At 47.8% G+C, this 20474-nt stretch overlaps 2 protein-coding genes across 2 annotated transcripts in view; one reads left to right on the top strand and one right to left on the bottom strand.

The window, feature by feature from the left end:
• Positions 1 to 20474, bottom strand: part of PSAP (prosaposin) — a 367269-nt gene that overhangs the window by 26374 nt on the left and 320421 nt on the right. The window contains exon 2 of the mRNA XM_012762580.3: positions 5617 to 5684. Within this exon, the coding sequence (XP_012618034.1) occupies positions 5617 to 5656 (40 nt within the window). The 5' untranslated portion in view covers positions 5657 to 5684. The remainder of the gene's footprint in view (positions 1 to 5616; positions 5685 to 20474) is intronic.
• Positions 17010 to 17807, top strand: LOC105870346 (small ribosomal subunit protein eS6-like). The gene has a single exon (XM_076010382.1). It carries the CDS (start codon positions 17025 to 17027, stop codon positions 17772 to 17774), a length of 750 nt encoding a protein of 249 aa, XP_075866497.1. The 5' UTR covers positions 17010 to 17024; the 3' UTR covers positions 17775 to 17807.

Here is a 20474-nt window from a genome sequence, read left to right on the forward strand (position 1 = left end):
TGGCAATTTCCAGTTAAGGTAAAAATATGTATACTTCACAACTCAGCAATTCTACTCCTAGTTATATCCCCTAGAGAAATGTTTGTCCATGGGCACCTGGAAATACATACAAGGATTTTTATAGTAGTTTGTAACAGAAAAGCAAAACTAGGAAATTAAATGTCTATCAATAGAATAGAGAATAGGAATGATATTAATGGAATACTGTACTATGGCAAAAATGAATGAAATATACCTATACATTACCAACATGGTTATTAAACTTCTCTAGCAAAACAAAAAAATAACCCAAAGATATATAATAGTCCCTCATTAGGTTTCAGTTACCTGTGGTCAAAGTCAGTCTGAAAATATTAAGATATTTGGAGAGAGACAGAGACCACATTCACATAATTTATTACAGTATATTGTTGTAACTGTTCTATTTTATTAGTTATTGTTATTAATCCTTTACTGCACCTAAGTTACAAACTATACTTTATCACAAGTATGTATGTATAGTAAAAAGAAGGGTGGGGAACCTGAGGCCTTGGGCCACATGTGGCCTTCTGGATCCTTAAGTGTAGCCTTTCGACTAAATCCAAATTTTATAGAACAAATCCCCTTAATAAAGGGATTTGTTCTGTGCAGTTTGGATTCAGTTGCAGGGCCGCACTTGGAAATCTAGTGGGCCATTTGTGGCCTTGAGGGCACAGGTTCCCAGGGTTTGGGTACTATCCAGTTTCAGGCATCCCTAGAGATCTTGGAACATATCCCGAGGATTAGTGACAATAAGGTCTTAACCCAAGTATTCAGGGTACCAGCTCTGATCTGCAGGGCTGCTTTTGATATCAAGACTTACCTAGTGGCTAAACCCAGTTTGACTACCTAGAGTATGAACTCTCAGCTCCCTCCTGCTGTCTGCCTGTCCTGGCTTGTTCTTCTGACTCACTAATTATGCCTAGCATACGTACTTTTAATAAGTCGATTTAATTTTGTTTTATTAAACTGACCACATCCTTTGAAATGAAAGACGCTGAGGGAAATCACAAAATCAAGGGCAGAGGAAGGTGGGTGTGGTGGTGGGACAAGGATGTTGACAGCATGTTGTTATTAGTGGTAGAACACACACATTACTTCACCAAGTCCTTTTCTCTATTAACATAAATTATTAAAGCTTCACAGCAACCCACTGACATAGGAAATGATTAATGCCATTTTACGAATGAGGAAACAGTTTAGTTTAAGTAACTTGCCCAAGGTCATACAGCTCGTGTCAGCCACGTGATGTGATAATGCTGTGGAATTTGTAATTCCGTATGTTGTAGAACCTCGTGGAATAAAAAAGCAATCAGAACTCTCACAACAGCCAGATTCTTCATCCCAATCATTATATACATCATCAGGGTTTTAAAATGATTTTTTTAAAAAGGGAACGCAGGGCAATGTAACTAGCACTCTCTTCTATTGGATTTAATGTCTATCCAGAATCTACTTCCTGGTGGCAGAACCAAAAAGAAGCCAGAAAGCAAGGCTTAGTTAGAGAGCCTGGTAGCCAGTAATCTGGAATCCCATGCCAAAAGACTTCCTCAAAAAGCTGCCATGCACACTTGCCCAGATGGTTTGATCTTGCTCTTGAGAGCTTCGTAAGCATGCCTCATTAAGTGCTGTCCTAGCCAGCAGTACCCTGCCCCCAACCTTTCCCATAGCTGCCTAGTTGTTCCAGTTTTACACACCAAGAAAATGGAGGACTAAGTTCTCCTTTCCCTGACCTAGAAAACTCCACACCCCTCAATCCAATACACTTTACCAGCGGGCACGGTGGCTCATGCCTGTAATCCCAACACTCTGGGAGGCCGAAGTGGGACGATAGCTTGAGGTCAGGAGTTGAAGTCCAATACACTTTACCTCTCATAAAACATTCAAAACAACTTGTCAAATGCATGTCAAGGTCTTGTCAAACTACTGGTTAAAACAAATTAACCCTTCAGAAATTATACTAATATTTACCCAAAATAAAACTGATATACTATTGACAAATGAGATTTATCCCAAATTCCTGGCAGGTGAGACCTGGAGTTCTTGTTGATATTCAACAGGCCAGGGTATATAAACTCATGTCTTGCATCACAAAAATTTAAAGAGCAGCTACCAAAAGAAGCAAACATTATGTTCTAGCATCCCTATAAAACACATCTGCCTCAGTGGGGCAAACACCATTCAGCTGGTTAGCAACTACACAAGTGACAGTAGTCAGGGCAGCTAAGCTTCAGGGAACACCTGCCAAATCCCAGGCACTGTACTACACGCTTTGCACTTACCTCCTAACACCAGCCTTTTTCCACCAAAGGAATTACCCAACAGCATACCTTTACACTATGATTCCATTTGCAAAAGTTCAAGAATGGCAGTTTTTACATCTATGGTGTTAAAAAGTTAACGAATCTGTTTCCTTTGGGGCAAGTGAGACAGAATCATGAATGGGGAGGCACAGGGACTTCTAGATGCTGCTGATGCTCTGCTCCTCAGCCTTGAGGGCTGCTTACATGGGTAAGCTCACTTTGTGCTAACTCATCAAGTTGTCCACTTAAAATGTGCATGTATGGGCCGGGCGCGGTGGCTCAAGCCTGTAATCCTAGCTCTTGGGAGGCCGAGGCGGGCGGATTGCTCGAGGTCAGGAGTTCGAAACCAGCCTGAGCAAGAGCAAGACCCCGTCTCTACTATAAATAGAAAGAAATTAATTGGCCAACTAATATATATATATATAATTAGCCGGGCGTGGTGGCGCATGCCTGTAGTCCCAGCTACTCGGGAGGCTGAGGCAGCAGGATTGCTTGAGCCCAGGAGTTTGAGGTTGCTGTGAGCTAGGCTGACGCCACGGCACTCACTCTAGCCTGTGCAACAAAGCGAGACTCTGTCTCAAAAAAAAAAAAAATGTGCATGTATGTAAATCACACTAAGTTTTTAAAAGTTAAGAGGTCCATTTTGGGCTGGGTGTAGTGCCTCATGCCTGTAATCCTCCATTCTGGGAGGCCGAGGCAGGATGATTACTTGAGCTCAGGAATTCAAGACCAGACTGAGCCAAGAGCAAGACCCCATCTCTACGAAAAATAGAAAAAGTAGGCAGTCATGGTGGTATGCACCTGTAGTCCCAGCTACTTGGGAGGCTGAGGCAGGAGGATCACTTGAGCCCACGAGTTTGAGGTTGCTGTGAGCTATGATGACACAACTGCACTCTACTCAAGTGACTGAGACTTTTTTTATTTTTTGAGACAAAGAAGTCCATGTTGATGGAGGGATGTGGACTGTGTGGGGTCCTGGGTTCTGGTCCTGGCATCCCATGTAAATGGCCTATAATTTGGGAGAGTCACCTCTGCATCTTCATTCTTTACAAAGAGGTTAGATTAGGTGCTCTCCAATTATCCCATCATGCTATCACTTCACTTTCTTCTTCAGGTAGAGAAAAAGAAGAGACAACTGGATGTGTAGGAACTCAAAAGTAAGTATCTCGGCCGGCTGGGTGCAGTGGCTCACTCCTGTAATACTAACACTCTGGGTGGCCAAGGCGGGCCTTGACAAGAAATAGAAAAGTTAGCCAGGAGAGGTGGCACAAGCCTATAGTCCCAGATACTCGGGAGGCTGAGGCAGGAGGATCACTTGAGCCCAGGGCAGGAGGATCACTTGAGCCCAGAAGTGTGAAGTTGCAGTGAGCTATGATGATGACACTGCACTTTATCCCGACAACAGAGCAAGACCCCGTCTCCAAAAATAAATAAATAAAAAGAAACTGTCTCTACCACCAGGACATCTTAAAATACAAACATAAAGCCTCTGCAGATCCCGGATGGCAGTCTGTACTACAGTAGTTCTGTGATTAAAAGTTCTAAGAGCCTCCCAGGGGGCAGTCACCATGCACTTTTACTAACAAACTCAATATTGATGTTTTTTAGGAATTTTAGGGAATAACATTTCCAAAAAGCCACAGTGGGACCAGAGCTGTCAAGGGAAGCTAACATTCAAACATTGTTACCAGCATGACCTTGGTATAATCCTAAATGCAGGGCAGCAAAGTTATACCAGGGCCATTATGACACCTTCCTTCCATTTAGTCAAGTGTTCAGAGAAGAAGGTCCCTTGGCTAACTAAATATCATGGTTAAACACACTCCCATATATACCAGAGATGGATTTTACATTTCCAAAGAAACAATTAAGTCGCTTTTGGGTGATGTTAAGTGAATCAAAACTCTTAAGGGTCCTGTGAGTAATGACTCAATGTCAAGAAGAACAATTGTTTGACAGTGCAAAAATAAAAGAGAAAAAAAGAAAAAGATTGCTCTGAATCAGTATAGAAAATTTAGAGACTAGTATTAGTTTATTATACAGACCATGGAATAACTGCAATATAAACTAGATTTACAAAACAAAAATCTTTCTTTGTAAGCAGATCACCTTTCACAGAGCACAAGTAAAACAGCTAGGTCCAAGGTTACTTCTTTAGTTTTCCATTATCTGTTATCCACTTTGTTACTATTTATCAAAATCTGAGTGGCTGCATGGTAATTAGAATGGAAGCTAGCCCCAAAATTACAGGTCGGGGAAGCTAAAGATCAGGTTAATTATCCTTCAGTGGGCCATTATCTGATAACACTCAAAACTAGGATGCTGCTGTTATAGAAATTAAAATCCGGCTCCACGACTATGAAACCATAAAATTTCGATAATTATTCAACCTCACTTCTTTCCCTTTACTAGGATGATTTAAACTAGGTTAAGATGTGAAATCAAGAGTCAGGGAGTAGAGAAGGGGTGACACAGGGAGGGCAGAAGGGCCCCTTCTAATTCTAGAAGGCATTGCCCTCAGAACCTACAGTGATTACAACCATCAGGATTATTTCAGGTCAAAAAATAGGAATAATGCTCTGTGCACAACTTCTCACGTACTTACGTTTTCCCCAAAATAAAGGCCACTGCTAAAACCGGTCAACAGCTGTGCAAGACATTTCAAAGCAAGTGAAATGAGGTGTACATGGCAAAATAACTGGGACCACAAAACCCCATAACACGTGCAATACTTAGGATCCAGAGTAAATATATATGCAAACATGAACATCGATGACAGACTTATGTGCTTCCTGCAGCTTCAATACCCTTACAAAATGGAGCAAGCGGGGCCCAGGGCCAGCGTCCTGTCCGGCGGGACGGGGCTGCAGTCCGTCTGTACCACGCGCGCCCGGCACCTGCACAACACAGCTGCGCGAAGGGTCAGCCTACACGACCCACCCCCACACTTGACAGGCAGCCTGAGGGAAGGCTCCGGGAGGCCCCAGCCGAGAAGATACTCACTCGAGCCCCGCGAGAAAGGCCACCTACCCAGCCACACGGCTCCTCGCCCACTCGCCCCCACCCAGGCCCTGGGCAACTCGTCCCGGGGCCGCGAAAACCCCCGTCTCTCAGCCGCCTCCCGCAGCCCCCGGCCGCCCCAACAGGTACGGGCCTGGCGTCCGCGCCTGCGCAGTGCGCGCCCCTCGCCAACCCGGGCAGGGGAGCGGAGGGGCAAGGCCCGGTCGAACCCGGTCAGGGGTCCGGGGGACGCTGCGGGTGGGCCTTTCCTCAGGCAGGGGGTCGCAGAGCTTACCCGCGCCCAGCAGGCTGGACAGGAGGAAGAGAGCGTACATGGCGCCGCCTGACTCCGCAGTCTGCAATGCAGACCGTCAGCTGACGCCCCGCTGATATAAACCTGCCCCGCCCCAGCGCCGTCCACTGCGCAGGCGCAACCCCGCCCCCGGCTAGGCCTGCAGCCTGACTCAGCGCCGCTCAGGGCGCCTGCGCGAAGAGGAGGCAAGCTGGGGAGGGGAGGGGCAGCCAGGGGGGAGGGGAAGGAGGGAGGAGGAGGAGGGAGGGGGGAGAGGGAGGAAGGGGTGAGGATCTTGTGGAAAAAGAAAAGGTGAAGGGCGTAAAAGGAAAACCCTGCTAATTGAGTAAGTCAGTGCTAGGAATTATGTGTGTAAAAAACCTTTTGAGCCTCACTTCTACGCCATAGCACTTGCTATTACTGGTACCATTTTGCAGATGAATTAGTACTCTGTAGGGTGTTAACGAACCCCCACGGGTGTTCACTGTTGCTAATTACTGATACCACCAGGATTGCCAAAGAAGAAGGGACTTATTGCAGGAAGTGGGAGGTATGGACTGCCTCAAATCTGCCTCCCCAATCAACAGGGTCAGGGGTTTTCCTGGAGGCGATGTGAATAACGCAGGAGGGGAGTGAGCATTATTACACGGCTGGGGCAGAGTGCAGGACACGCAAGTGCGGTGAGAAATCATGCTAGTACATAGATCCCGTGATTAAAGAATGGCGGGTATATCCTTGGTGGGGATTTTAGTGGTATCATGAGCTAGGGGTTTGTGTAAGTCATTTCTTTCAGCCTATGTGCAAGTGGGATGCAGGGAGTAGGCTGCTCAGGGGGTCCTTGAGCATGATCTGTGGTGGGGTGTCACTTGTCTTCCCTGGACAAACAGGTGGTGTAAGCCTTTGTAGTTATCTTGTGGCTGCAAGGAGGTTCCGCCATTTATGGCAAAAAAAAAAAAAAAAAAAAAAAAAAAAACTCAAAAGGGAATGCATCAGTGCAACAGAAAGTTACAAAGTTCTGGTCAGCAAATCTTACTGGCCTGGGAACTTGAAACATAAGAGAACTGCCAAAAAAACTATAAAATGTTTTCTTGTTTATGGAGCTGGTTGCAGGGGCAAAAAGGTAAGATACCTTTGCTCACCCATCATAAGGCTGACAGCCCACACTCCTATAACAAAAGGCAGGTTAACAAGAGAGAAGCATAACACGTTAATTTAATCCAAGTTTTACGTGACATGGGAGCCTTCAGAAATGAAGACTCAAAGACCCGGGGAAAACTACTTTTATGCTTAGGTTTGACAAAGAGACAGCGTGTAGAAATGTGATTAGACAAACAGTATGATCTAATGGTGATAGACTGAGGGGCGAGTCCAGCAGGCCTATTTGTTCAGATTCTTCTAGATCTCTCTGTAGGGTCCCTTCCTCCCTGGTATGGGGCAAGTGCCCTCTGGAATGTGGCTCTTCCAGGGAGAAGGGAGAGAGTGGACCTTTCTAGGTTTTATGGCTTGAGGAAAGAAGAATTATAGTTTTTATGACTCGCTTTGGGGAAGAAAGAGGGGCGAGAGACAGAGGCGCAAGAGAAGATCAGAGAGACTCTGCTTCTAGGTTCTTCTGAGGCCTGCTAATCTCCTTTAGTTCAAAGTACTAAGCATTTCCAGGTGATATGTTTAGGAAAAAAAAACAAAAAGTACTTGGCCGGGCATGGTAGCTCATGCCTGTAATCCTAGCACTCTGGGAGGCCAAAGCAGGAGGATGGCTTGAGATCAGGAGTTTGAGACCAGCCTCAGCAAGAACGAGACCCTGTCTCCACTAAAAATAGAAAGAAATTAGCCAGGCAACTGAAAATAGAAAAAGTTAGCCAGGAGTGGTGGATCTGGCCTGTAGTCCCAGCTACTCAGAAGGCCCAGGCAGGATGATTGCTTGAGCCCAGGAGGCTGAAGCTGCAGTGAGCTAGGCTGATACCACTGCACTCTAACCCAGGCAACGGAGCAAGCCAGACTCTGTCTCAAAAAAAAAAAAAAAAAAAAACACCAGAGAACTGAGCATGCCATATCCCATACTTTGGAGTATTGTTTTCTGAGCCTCAATAATTCAAAAAGGTTAATGACTTATCCAAGTTCTCATAATTAGGATTCACACTTCCCACGGGACCCGCACTGTCTCCTTGTCTTGTACGTACCTGGTCGGGTCAGTGTGTAGCTTTATTCTGTGCCCTGCATCTCCCTCTTAGCATTTCATACAGACAATCCCTTTCACCAGACTGCAGGTCTACCCATGACCCACACATTATATGCAGTCCCTCCCAAGGTCCTGCCACAGTTTGTCCCTGGAGTTGGAGGGAGTGAAAGAGACAGACTGAGGAGCAAGATGAGGGCGAATGGGAAGTGCCATGGCCCCTGGAGAAGGGACCAAGAAGAGAAGCCAGGATTTGAGAACCTAGCTAAAAATCAGCCTCGATGGAGAAGGAAGCAGCCCCACACTGTCTAGCCCTCAATTCTTACCTTATTCCAGAATAAGAAAGGCAGGCCAGGGTGACCCACACAAAACCAGCCACTGTCTACCTGTGGCTGACTCTGCCAGGTTCTGAGCAGAGGAATGACCCCCCCTCCCAAGGGACAGGTATCTGTCAACCCCTAGGAAAGGAAAGGAGGGGAATTGGAGCCCATTGGAGCAGGTCCTAAGAGGGCATTTAGTCTCATTCTATCATTGTACCTGTGGAGAAACTGAAGCCTGGAGAGGGAAAGAAAGACATTTATCCAAGGTCACAAAACATGTAGGGACAGCACCTGGCCTGAAACCAGGTCTCCTGCCCAAGGAGCTGCAAACCCACAGTTCCTCCCACCTCCTACAATCTGGAGTCCCCTCTGGGAAACTGCCCGCAGACAAAGGTCTCAGACCCTTCGCTTCTCCTCCCTGCCTCTTCCCCCCACACTGCAGCTCCAACTTCCCACTAGGGAGCCAGAGGGGGAAGTGTGCTCCACAGTGGGCCACATGAAGCCACTGAGTGAGTTGAGACAAGATGTCTCAACCAGATGCCTCACAGGTCGGCCTCAGTGGCCAGATGGAGACTTCGTGGCTGCCCCATCTTTGGGCTTCCCAAGGCCAGGCACAAGTGTGAAGCAAACCACTCCAAAAGCTGGTTAGGTGCAGGGGTGGTGGGGCTCTAGGGCAAGCCCGGCTCCCTCAGCTCCTTGCCAGTGGAGGAGCAAAGCTCCTCTGTGTCCCACACTGAGGTGACAAGACTCCAAGCCAAAAGGAAGCTGGGAGACCTCCCTTTCATTCTACTGGAGTTACTGAGACCTCAGGGCTGGTGAACAATAGAGCCTGTGTAATGGCTCCACAAGCAAGAAAACAATTTTTACAGGTTTTTTTCTTTGTAGTTCTCCTATGTTTCAAGTTCCCAGGACAGCAAGATCTGCTGACCAGAACTTTGTAACTTGCTGTTGCACCGCATTCCCTTTTGAGTTTCTTGTCCAGGAACGGTGGAACCTCCTTGCAGTCACGAGATCACCCGGAAGCCTTACACCACCTCTTTGTCCCGAGGAGACGAGACGAGATAAGCAACACCACACCACTGATGGCGCCCAAGGACCAGCTGAGCAGCCTGCTGCCCGCATCCTGGGTGCCCACAAGTCTGGAAAGAATGACCAATATTAACCCCCAGCTCATTATACCGCTAAAATCCCCACCGAGAGGGACGTATCCACCATTCTTTGATCAGGCGCTGTATATACTAGCATGATTCCTCACTGCACCTGCGTGCCCTGCACTCCACCCCAAACATGTCATGATGCTCACTCCCCTCCTGCATTATTCATGTCACCTCCAGAAAAACCCCTGACCCTGTTGGTTGGGGAGGGGGATTTGGGGCAGTCCATACCTCCCACCTCCTGATTGACAGGTCTCCTGCAATAAGTTCTTTCTTTGCAATAAGTCCTCCTTGTTTTAGCAGTTGGTTTTCTGCCCAGGGAGCAAGTGGACCCCCCTTGTGAGTTCATCGACACCTGAACCAAGAGGCTCCTTTTAACACTCCTCCTACTTACCGAGAGGAACATGTCAGTGCTTTTGAGATGAACTTTTGCTGCCTTTCATTTCCACACCTGTAACTCAACAGTCATATGCCACTTCATCTGCCTCCTTCTGAACCCTATGAGGACAGAATTTTAATAAAGAATATAAAAGCAATAAGTGGATTATTACAATTTTTTTTAGCAAGTTGGTAGATGCTCAAATCCTCTTAAAAAACCCTTCTTAAGTGTCTGTGCATAGGCAACAAGACCTTTTGGCCCCATTCTACCGTTCCCTAGCTACATACCCCCAGGAAGATAATCTGGAGCCCAGTAGAATGTTATTCCAAATGTTCACAGGAGGGCCCTTTATAACCTTGGGAACTGGAAGGATCCCAAATGCAGAACAACAATGGGATGACTAAGGAAGCCAGCAGGACGGAACAATGGTCCTGAGCAAAGGAATAGCATGCCCTCCCAAGGGACACGCACCTGTCAAGCCCAACCTGGAGGCCTGGGCAGAAGCAGGGAGGGCTGGTTTGCCATAAACCCAACAGGGAAGTGGGGTCCAGGAAATATGGGCAGAGCGAGGGCCCCAAGCCCCGTCTTCTAGTCAAGCTCCACCACTGGCTTCCCGGAGGGGGAGCAGAGCTGGTGTGGGAGCTTCCAGACCCTCCATCCACGGCACCATGAAGAGGGGCTCCACCACGGGGCAGCCACAGCCCTCCTTCCCCGCCCCACTGAGAAGTGACTGCATTGTGGGGGGAAGAGAGACCACTGATTTTGTTTCTTATTTTTATTTTCTTTCAGAGACAGGGAGGGTCTCACTCTGCCACCCAGGCTGGAGTGCCATGGCATAGTCTTATAAGCTCACTATAACCTCAAACTCCTGAGCTGAAGCTATCCTCCTGTCCCCCAGCCTCCAAATAGCTGGGAATACAAGTGCAGGCCACCACACATGACTAAATTTTTTATTTTTCATAGAGATGGGGTCTTGCTATATTGCCCAGGCTGGTCTCAAGCAATCCTCAGGCTTTGGCCTCCCAGAGTGCTAAGATTACAGGTGTGAGCCACCACACCCTAATATGGGAGAACATTTTAAAGAGAAAAGAAAACCCCTTCCACCTCCACCCTCCTGGTAGCTCAAGTCTTCAGGGAACTGAAAAGATATTTTTCCTCAGAAATGTGAGCCACACTTATGGGGTTCCTGATGGCTTTCTAGTTCTGGATCTCAGTTCTGCATAAGGCTCCAATTTTAATGCCTGGGTTTTCCTGGGACCACCCCCACCACCTGCCAGAGCCTTTTAATAATTTCCCTTCTGGCCCCAAAGGGCCTTCATCTGCTACTGTGTTTCTATGACTGAAAGAGTTCTTGCGCCTGTAATCCTAGCACTCTGGGAGGCCGAGGCGGGAGGATTGCTCAAGGTCAGGAGTTAGAAACCAGACTGAGCAAGAGCCAGACCCCGTCTCTACTATAAATACAAAGAAATTAATTAGCCAACTAATAAATATAGAAAAATTAGCTGGGCATGGTGGCCCATGCCTGTAGTCCCAGCTACTCGGGAGGCTGAGGCAGGAGGATCGCTTGAGCCCAGGAGTTTGAGGTTGCTGTGAGCTAGGCTGACGCCACGGCACTCACTCTAGCCTGGGCAACAAAGCAAGACTCTGTCTCAAAAAAAAAAAAAAGAAAAGAAAGAGTTCTTGGCCAGGACAGCCAAGGGACAGAGGTGTCCACTGTGAAGGCCCAGCCCACTTGCTTGGCTCCAAAGCTCCACTCTGGCTCCCCAAACAGCCACCATGGAGCCCCCTCTATTCCCTCCCGCTGTGCCTCAAATGACAGGCTGTCTCTCCCCAGCATCCTCCTACTCAAGGCCTCGGGCCTTCAGTCCCGGCCTGCACTCGCCATTTCACCACGTCTGCACCTGAGGCATCATTCCAGGCAGGCCCGGCCTTTCCCACGGATACCTGTCCCCATTACCCATCAGCCCCCAGCCTCTGACTTCTCCTCTACCTCCACCTTCCCTGGGCTGCTGGCGGAATCAACAGTCCAGGCAGGCCCGCGAGCCCTCTGTGCTCCTTGGCATCTGCTACTGTCTCCAATATCCTTCACCCCTTTCTCTCTGACCTTGGTGTTTCAAAACCTGATGTCTGGCTGGGTAGGTGGCCACCTAGAATAAAAAGCACATTTCCCAACATCCCTTGCAGCCACAGAACTTCATTCTGGCCAGTGAGATAAAAGAACAAGTGCCCCTTGTGTGACTTGTAGGTATTGTTCTTAAAATAAGGAAAATGTCTGGTGCAAATATTCAAATGTTTTACAACCGCTACTACCAGGACACCGGCCATAGTGCTAGCGGAATTGTCCTGGAAGGCCCCAACCGAGCCAGGTTACTGTCCTGGAGGGGTGGATGGTTCCTGGGGATGAGCCAGCAAGAGGGTAGGCAGCAGTGAGCCAGCAGCTGTTTGCCAACTGGTACAGAAGTATTTCATAATTTATTTACTGGTACAGCTCTACTGATGTGTACCAGCTAAATATCAGCCCTGACAACAGCCTCACTTCTTCCTGCTACCTGGAATGCAGACATAATGGCAGGAGCTCAAGTATCCATCCTGGACCATGAGGTAGAAGCCTTGTTAAGGATGACAAAGCAACAAAATAAAACCTGTGTCCCTAATGATTATACTCACTCTAGACTGTATGCAGGCAGACTTTATTTATTTAAACAAACAAACTCAGATCTTGATTAGGTTTTCATTGTCTTGAGTTTTCTGTTACATTCCAGCTCCTTTCAATAATGCTCAAGCCCCTACCTAATCTTTATTTACTTCATGCTCAATTCCTACTGTACCCCTTTCCTTGTGTCTCTGAGGAAGAAATGTCCTTCCTCCTCTTTGGGAGGCATTGTGTGCTCTTCTCCACTTTGTGAGTTTCCTATGCTTTTGCTGATTAGCGCCTGTGAGCTCAGGACAGGACTGATATTGCGCCCATTTAGGTTGTTTGATGCCCATGTTCTACTCATTGTAGAATATTTTTAATTGTTTTATTATTTATTTATTTATTTTGAGACAGAGTCTCACTCTGTTGCCTGGGCTAGAGTGCCGTGGTGTCAGCCTAGCTCACAGTAACCTCAAAGTCCTGGGCTCAAGCGATCCTCCTGCCTCAGCCTCCCAGGTAGCTGGGGCTACAGGTACATGCCACCATGCCTGGCTAATTTTTTTCTATTTTTACTTGTTTGGCTAATTTCTTTCTATTTATAGTAGAGACGGGGTCTCACTCTTTTTTTTTTTTTTTTTTTTTTGTTTTAATGTAATCAAGAGGGTCTCACTCTTGCTCAGGCTGGTCTCAAACTCCTGAGCTCAAGCAATCCTCCCGCCTCAGCCTCCCAGAGGGCTAGGATTATAGGCATGAGCCACCACGCCTGGCCTGTAGAATATTTTTAATATCACCCTCCAGTACTTTGCTCTGTCAATTGTCTACACTGGCTTTTCCCTCTCAAACTATAAATATGCCCCAAGGCTCCCTCATCCTAAAAGAAAACTTTCCTTACCCCGACTGTCACTCATTCCACTGTCCTTTCTCTTCCCTTCCCTTCCCTTCACGGCCTTACTCCTTGAAGCAGGCATCTACACTTGCCACGTCTACTGCTCCTCTTCCCAACTAACTCTAACCCAGCCCACCACTCCACCAAATGGCTTTTTTTTTTTTTTTTTTTTTTTTTTAAGACAGAGTCTCACTCTCTTGCTTGGGCTAGAGTGCTGTGGCGTCAGCCTAGCTCACAGCAACCTCAAACTCCTGGGCTCAAAAGATCCTTCTTCCTCAGCCTCCCGAGTAGCTGGGACTACAGGCATGCGCCACCATGCCCGGCTAATTTTTTTCTCTTTTTGATAGAGATGGGGTCTCACTCTTACTCAGGCTGGTCTCGAACTCCTGAGCTCAAAGGATCCACCCACCTCTGCCTCCCAGAATACTAGGATTACAGGCGTGAGCCACCGCAGCCAGCCCACCAAATGGCTTTTTGAAAGTAGACAGTCAGTTCCCACTTGGAAGTCCACCAGCGCCTCCTGGCATTGTTGGTTTGCTCCTCCTCCTCCTTCCTTGCTAACTCCCCCCTGGCATCACTGCCCACTTCCTCACCCATGGCGCATGCTACCAATAGACCTCAAGCCTTCTCTACACAGTGCTCTAGCGGCTTGTACCGACTGATCAAAGCTGGCTCTTGGCTTGATACATATTTGCCATGTATCTTAGGTGAGGTTTCCTGGGAAGCACTCTGTGAGGCTGAGACAGCTGGGCAGGGGTTTACTGGGACATGCTCGCAGGACCAACACCTGCGAGGCAGTGAAGGCAGCAAGGTAGGGCAGAGGGGGAAATTGAGCTGCAATGAAGTTGCAACAGATGCCTCAACCCGTACTGTAAGAGTGGAAACTCACTAGGTGCTCCTGGTGGGGGGCAGGAGAAACATTTCTCATACACAGATTAGAAAATATAAAAGTAAAAAAGTTTACTTTACTTTCTTAGAAGGAGATTGAGAGAGAGAAGGGATGGCATGGCATGGCACCCAGAGAAAGAGAGTGGGGAGGTTTTTTGTTTTTTGTTTTCTAATTGCTTTTTTCCCCTGTTTTTTTCTTTTTTTTTTTATTTTGGCATATTATGGGGGTACAGATTTTAAGGTTTCAATAAATGCCCTTTCCCCCCTCCCCCATAAGTCTGAGTTTCCAGCATGACCATCCCCCAGATGGTGCACCTCTCACTCATTATGTATGTATATACCCGCCCCCTTCCCCCTCCCCCCTGCCAATACCCTATTACTGTAGTACCTATGTGTCCACTTAGGTGCTGCTCAGTTAATACCAATTTGCTGGTGAGTACATGTGGTGCTTGTTTTTCCATTCTTGGGATACTTTACTTAGTAGTATGGGTTCCAGCTCTAACCAGGAAAATATAAGATGTGCTATATCACCATTGTTTCTTAGAGCTGAATAGTACTCCATGGTAGACATATACCACATTTTATTAATCCATTCTTGGATTGATGGGCACTTGGGCTGTTTCCACAGCCTTGCAATTATGAATTGTGCTGCTATAAACATTCGAGTGCAGGTGTCGGGAGGTTTTATGGATGTAGTTTGTGGTTAAAAAAAAAGTAAAGAAATAATTTTTAAAAAATATTTTATAAATAAAAAGAGTAGGGAGGCACACACACACAGAGGCCAAGAGGCTTGCTGTTTTCATGGGGACAAAGAGGAAGAAAAAAATAGTGATTGTGGTCAGCTGATAACAGAAGTGGTTGTGGGGTAATTACAGGAGGCAGCTGCGAGATAGCAGGTTGTCCGTCTCTCCCATGTTTCCGTTCCTGGAGACTTGGTTATATCTGTGATCAAATTGGAATGTGATCAAATTGGTCTAGCAAGGCAGGCTTTTCTCCGAGGATGTGATCTTGTAGCAATTTCGTCTTTGAAATATGGTTTTAGGCAGGAACTGAGGCCTGAAGCTTACACACACACACACACACACACACACACACACACACACACACCGCTATCCACCCAGGAACCCTTCAAGCCTGTGAAAAGCAAATTCTAAAAGCAATTTTTAGTCTATAGGTCCAGCAGATGTAAAGGAGAAAAATGTATGTTTTCTCTCTGTCTGCTCGGCTCTTTCCAGATGTTGTGAAAACAGAGCCACAGAGCAAGGGAGAGAGAGCAAGCTCATGTGATTGAAAGCTCATGTGATTAGATAACTTTTCTGTATTGATATTTTTTGGTTATTTCGCTAGCAAGACTGTCCTTTCACATACCTTGTCTTAGGGATAGCCCTATAGACTTGTCCTCAGCTCGGGAAAGGGGTATGGGTATTTTTTTTTTTTAATTAGAAACAGGGTCTTGCTCTGCTGCCCTAGCCTGAGTGCAGTGGCTCAATCATAGGTCACTGCAGCCCTGGGCCCAGGCAATCTTCCTGCCTCAGCCTCTGGAGTAGCTAGGGCTATAGACCTGTGCCACTATGCCTGGCTAATTTTTTTTTTTTTTTTTTTTTTTGAGACAGAGTTTTGCTTTGTTGCCTAGGCTAGAGTGCCGTGGTGTCAGCCTAGCTCACAGCAACCTCAAACTCCTGGGCTTGAGCAATCCTCCTGCCTCAGCCTCCCGAGTAGCTGGGACTACAGGCATGCGCCACCATGCCTGGCTAATTTTTTCTATATATATTAGTTGGCCAATTAATTTCTTTCTGTTTATAGTAGAGACGGGGTCTCGCTCTTGCTCAGGCTGGTTTTGAACTCCTGACCTCGAGCAATCCACCCGCCTCGGCCTCCCAGAGTGCTAGGATTACAGGCGTGAGCCACCGCACCTGGCCCTGGCTAATTTTTTATTTCTTTGCAGAGATGGAGTCTTGCTAGGTTGCCCAGGCTGCTCCTGGCCTCAAGCAATCCTCCCAGTTTGGCCTCCCAAAGTGCTAAGCCACCACACCTGGCTTATGGGTCTTTATACTCCAAGATAATACTGCCCCAGGGGAGGCAGCATAAGCTTGGGTGAGGGTCTCACTTGGCTGAGGGAAATTTCTGGAGAGGGGCGCAATTGTGAGCCCTCGGCAGGCAACCCTACGGTGGAGGAGCAATGAGTGGCTTTGTCCTGTGAGGGGAATCTAGGTAGTACACTGCACCACTCACTACACCTACGTTCTCTCAGTTGTCCTACTTCTCTGACCGTTTCTTTTCAAAATACAAGGCCTTGGCCTTAACCCAACTTTGCAATCTCTGTTCCCTCAAACTCCCAACCTTGCCCTCCATCCTGCGGTTCCAGCCCCTCTGCCCACATTCCCTATGCGTGCCCAAACGAGCTATGTACCCATTTATGTGCCTGTAAATGCCCCCTCTTCTACTCAAGCTCCCTTTCCTACCTCTTTCCCTGGGGAACCTTAGTCAACCCTCCAAGCCCAGGTAAAATAATGGTATCGGAGGGAAGCCTTTTCCATGCTTTAGGGCCCAGCCGTCCTCAAACTAACGCCCCCCGGGCCACATGCGGGTGTTTTTGCCCGTTTGTTTTTTTACTTCAAAATAAGATATGTGCAGTGTGCCTAGGAATTTGTTCATAGTTTTTTTAAACTATAGTCCGGCCTTCCAACGGTCTGAGGGACAGTGAACTGGCCCCCTGTTTAAAAAGTTTGAGGACCCCTGCTTTAGGCAATGGTAGAAACTTTTTCCTAGGCCAAGAGTGTTGGCTCACACCTGTAATCCTAGCACTCTGGGAGGCCGAGGCGGGAGGATTGCTCGAGGTCAGGAGTTCGAAACCAGCCTGAGCAAGAGCGAGACCCCGTCTCTACTATAAATAGAAAGAAATTAGTTGGCCAACTAATAGATATAGAAAAAATAGCTCTTTTTCGTGGCGCCTCGGAGGCAATCAGCTGCTTCACGATGAAGCTGAGTATCTCCTTCCCAGCCACTGGCTGCCAGAAACTCACTGAAGTGGACGATGAACGCAAACTTCGTACTTCCTATGAGAAGCGTATGGCCACGGAAGTTGCTGCTGACGCTCTGGGTGAAGAATGGAAGGGTTACGTGGTCCGAATCAGTGGTGGGAACGACAAGCAAGGTTTCCCCATGAAGCAGGGTGTCTTGACCCATGGCCGTGTTCTCCTGCTACTGAGTAAGGGGCATTCCTGTTACAGACCAAGGAGAACTGGAGAAAGAAAGCGCAAATCTGTTCCTGGTTGTATTGTGGATGCCAACTTGAGTGTTCTCAACTTGGTTATTGTAAAAAAAGGAGAGAAGGATATCCCTGGACTGACTGATATTACAGTACCTTGTCGTCTGGGGCCCAAAAGAGCTAGCAGAATCCGCAAACTCTTCAATCTGTCTAAAGAAGATGATGTTCGCCAGTATGTTGTGAGGAAGCCCTTAAATAAAGAAGGTAAGAAACCTAGGACCAAAGCACCCAAGATTCAGCGACTTGTAACGCCACGTGTCCTGCAACATAAACGCCGGCGTACTGCTCTGAAGAAGCAGCGCACTAAGAAAAATAAGGAAGAGGCTGCAGAATATGCTAAACTTTTGGCCAAGAGAATGAAGGAGGCCAGAGAAAAGCGCCAGGAACAGATTGCCAAGAGACGTAGGCTGTCCTCTCTGAGAGCATCTACTTCTAAGTCTGAGTCGAGCCAAAAATAAGATTTTTTGAGTTAAATAATAAATAAGACCATATCCTAAAAAAAAAAAGAAAAAATATATAGAAACTAATATATATAGAAAAAATTAGCCGGGCGTGGTGGCGCATGCCTGTAGTCCCAGCTACTCGGGGAGGCTGAGGCAGGAGGATTGCTTGAGCCCAGGAGTTTGAGGTTGCTGTGAGCTAGGCTGATGCCACAGCACTCACTCTAGCCTGGGCAACAAAGCGAGACTCTGTCTCAAAAAAAAAAAAAAAAAAAAAAAAAACCTTCTTCCTCACTGTTGCCACTGGGCTTTGTTCGCTTTTCGAGTAGCATTTCTCCTTTTGCCTCGTTATTGTCTCAGCAATACATTTACGGAGCGCGTGACACATGCCCAGCACTGTACCAGGGGCTGCGGACAGGGAAGTGAAACACACAGGCTGAGTGGCAAGGCCACACGAGGGGCTTGCTGTCATCTCGGCCCCTACGGGGAAGCCACAGTGTCAGCCAGGCCCGCAGCTCCATCAGGGTTCCTCGTACACGGGTCCCATTCCCCACCTTGGGGCCCGTCACCCTCCGGGCTGGGGATGAGCACACTTCCATGCAGCCAGTCTCTTTCGGAGGCCGGACAGTGCCCAGGCTGTGGCCTGGCCCTGCGGCTCCGCCCACAGACGCGCTCATCGATGGGCTGCCGAGCCCATCGGCTGCTCTCTTGGGGAGTTTGAACCGGAGCTGCTGGGAGCGGCCGTGCACGTGTTGGTGAGTCAGTGGCAGCACCAGGACATCACAGCAGGCAGGGAGCTGCTGAGTCACCTTAGCAAACGCTGCGAGTTGCTGAGGTCAGAGCCCACTGGAGAGTCTGATGAAAGCTGAGAACACTCTGCCAGAAAAACGCTCGGACACAACAGTTTGCACTGGTTCAGGAGGCTCTGCAGGCCTGGCTGTCCATCTGCAGATGTCAGAAAGAGAATCTTAGTAAACCCAAAGAGGGGAAGTGACTTAACTGCTAACACCACCAGGAAATAACAGAACTGAGACCAGAGCCAGCCCTCCAGAATTCTAGTTCTACTTGCCAGCTTAACATCTCTGCTCCTAGCATCTATCCAAGCCTCTCTTCATTTCAAGGTGGCTGCATTTCACCTGCTGGGAAGCCACACTGCCCCCTCTAGCCTTGGGCGTCTTTTTCTTCCTCTAATTTCCGAAGCACCTTCCTTCTGGAGTCTTTACTCTTGGCCAAGCTTGGAGGGTGACCAATAGCAAAGATGAGATTAGATGGACTAGTTTCAGAGCCTGAAAAGAAAGCAAGAACTGGGCTGTAATCAAATTGACTACATTAGTTTATCTTTGAAATTCTTGCTAGGGGCCAAGCTCACACCTTCTACCTGGCACTTTGGGAGGCTGAGGCAGGAGGATTGCTTGAGGCCAGGAGTTTGAGACCAGCCTGAGCAAGAGCAAGACCCTCTCTCTACAAAAACTAGACAAATTAGCCAAACACGCTGTTGCAAGCCTATAGTCCCAGCTACTCGGGAGGGAGGCAGGAGGATCACTTGAGCCCAGGAGTTTGAGGCTGCAGTGAGCTATGATGATGCCATGGCACTCTAGCCTGGACAACAGAGTGAGACTCCGTCTCAAAAAGAAAAAAAAATTCTCCCATTCAACCACTAATTCCCCTAATAGGTATTCATGGCCGGCCCCAGGCCATGCACTGGGTCTATGCCAGCACCGGTGTTCCTGTCCTCAGGTCCTGGTGGGGATTCAGACGTGTGAACACTGCCTTTCTGAGAGGACATAGTGGCTGGAGATTTCTAAGCCATCTATTCCCCCTGCACAGAGAATCACCAAGGTAAGTTCCTCCTGGCACTTTAAAATTTGAGACCCGGCCGAGCGCGGTGGCTCATGCCTGTAATCATAGCACTCTGGGAGGCCCAGGCGGGTGGATTGCTCAAGGTCAGGAGTTCGAAACCAGCCTGAGCAAGAGCGAGACCCTGTCTCTACTATAAATAGAAAGAAATTAATTGGCCAACTAAAAATATATAGAAAAAATTAGCCGGGTGTGGTGGCGCATGCCTGCAGTCCCAGCTACTCGGGAGGCTGAGACAGAAAGATTGCTTGAGCCCAGGAGTTTGAGGTTGCTGTGAGCTAGGCTGACGCCACGGCACTCACTCTAGCCTGGGCAACAAAAGTGAGACTCTGTCTCAAGGAAAAAAAAAAAAAATTTGAGACCCAACTCTTTCACCAAGGAGACCCATGTAACTCCTGACTCTAGCTACTCTCCAAGGACACAGTGAAGTGGGTTCTCGTCGGACCCCCACTCCCCACCTGGCCCCTCCGTGGGGCTAGAGGCTATCTGAACTGAGCGGGCTTCCCCTTCAAAGCCCACGAACCTGGAGAAACAGCACAGAGATCAGTGGTGGCCAGGCAGTGGGGGAGGCGGGAGGAGGTACGAAAGGGGGAGTAGAGGGGGTATTCAGCTGTTCTGTGCGACTCTGGAGTGGTGGGCACGGACATTAAACATTTATCCGAAGCCATAGAAAGCGCAACACAAAGCGGGAACTCTAATAGTCATGTATCAATGTTGACTCACCAATTGTAACAAATACAGTGATAGGACGGCCTTACTAATAAACTATCTAACGGAGAAAAATAAACTAACAGAAAGAAAAAGGAACAAACTCACAGCACATAATTGCCCCATTAAAGAGAAAAATCAAAGGGCACAACG

Source organism: Microcebus murinus, chromosome 14 (assembly GCF_040939455.1).
Source record: "Microcebus murinus isolate Inina chromosome 14, M.murinus_Inina_mat1.0, whole genome shotgun sequence".
Classification (NCBI taxonomy): domain Eukaryota; kingdom Metazoa; phylum Chordata; class Mammalia; order Primates; family Cheirogaleidae; genus Microcebus; species Microcebus murinus.

What these genes read in the sequence shown, in the direction of transcription:
- LOC105870346 (XM_076010382.1), top strand. Translation starts at nt 17,025, where the DNA reads ATGAAGCTGAGTATCTCCTTCCCAGCCACTGGCTGCCAGAAACTCACT.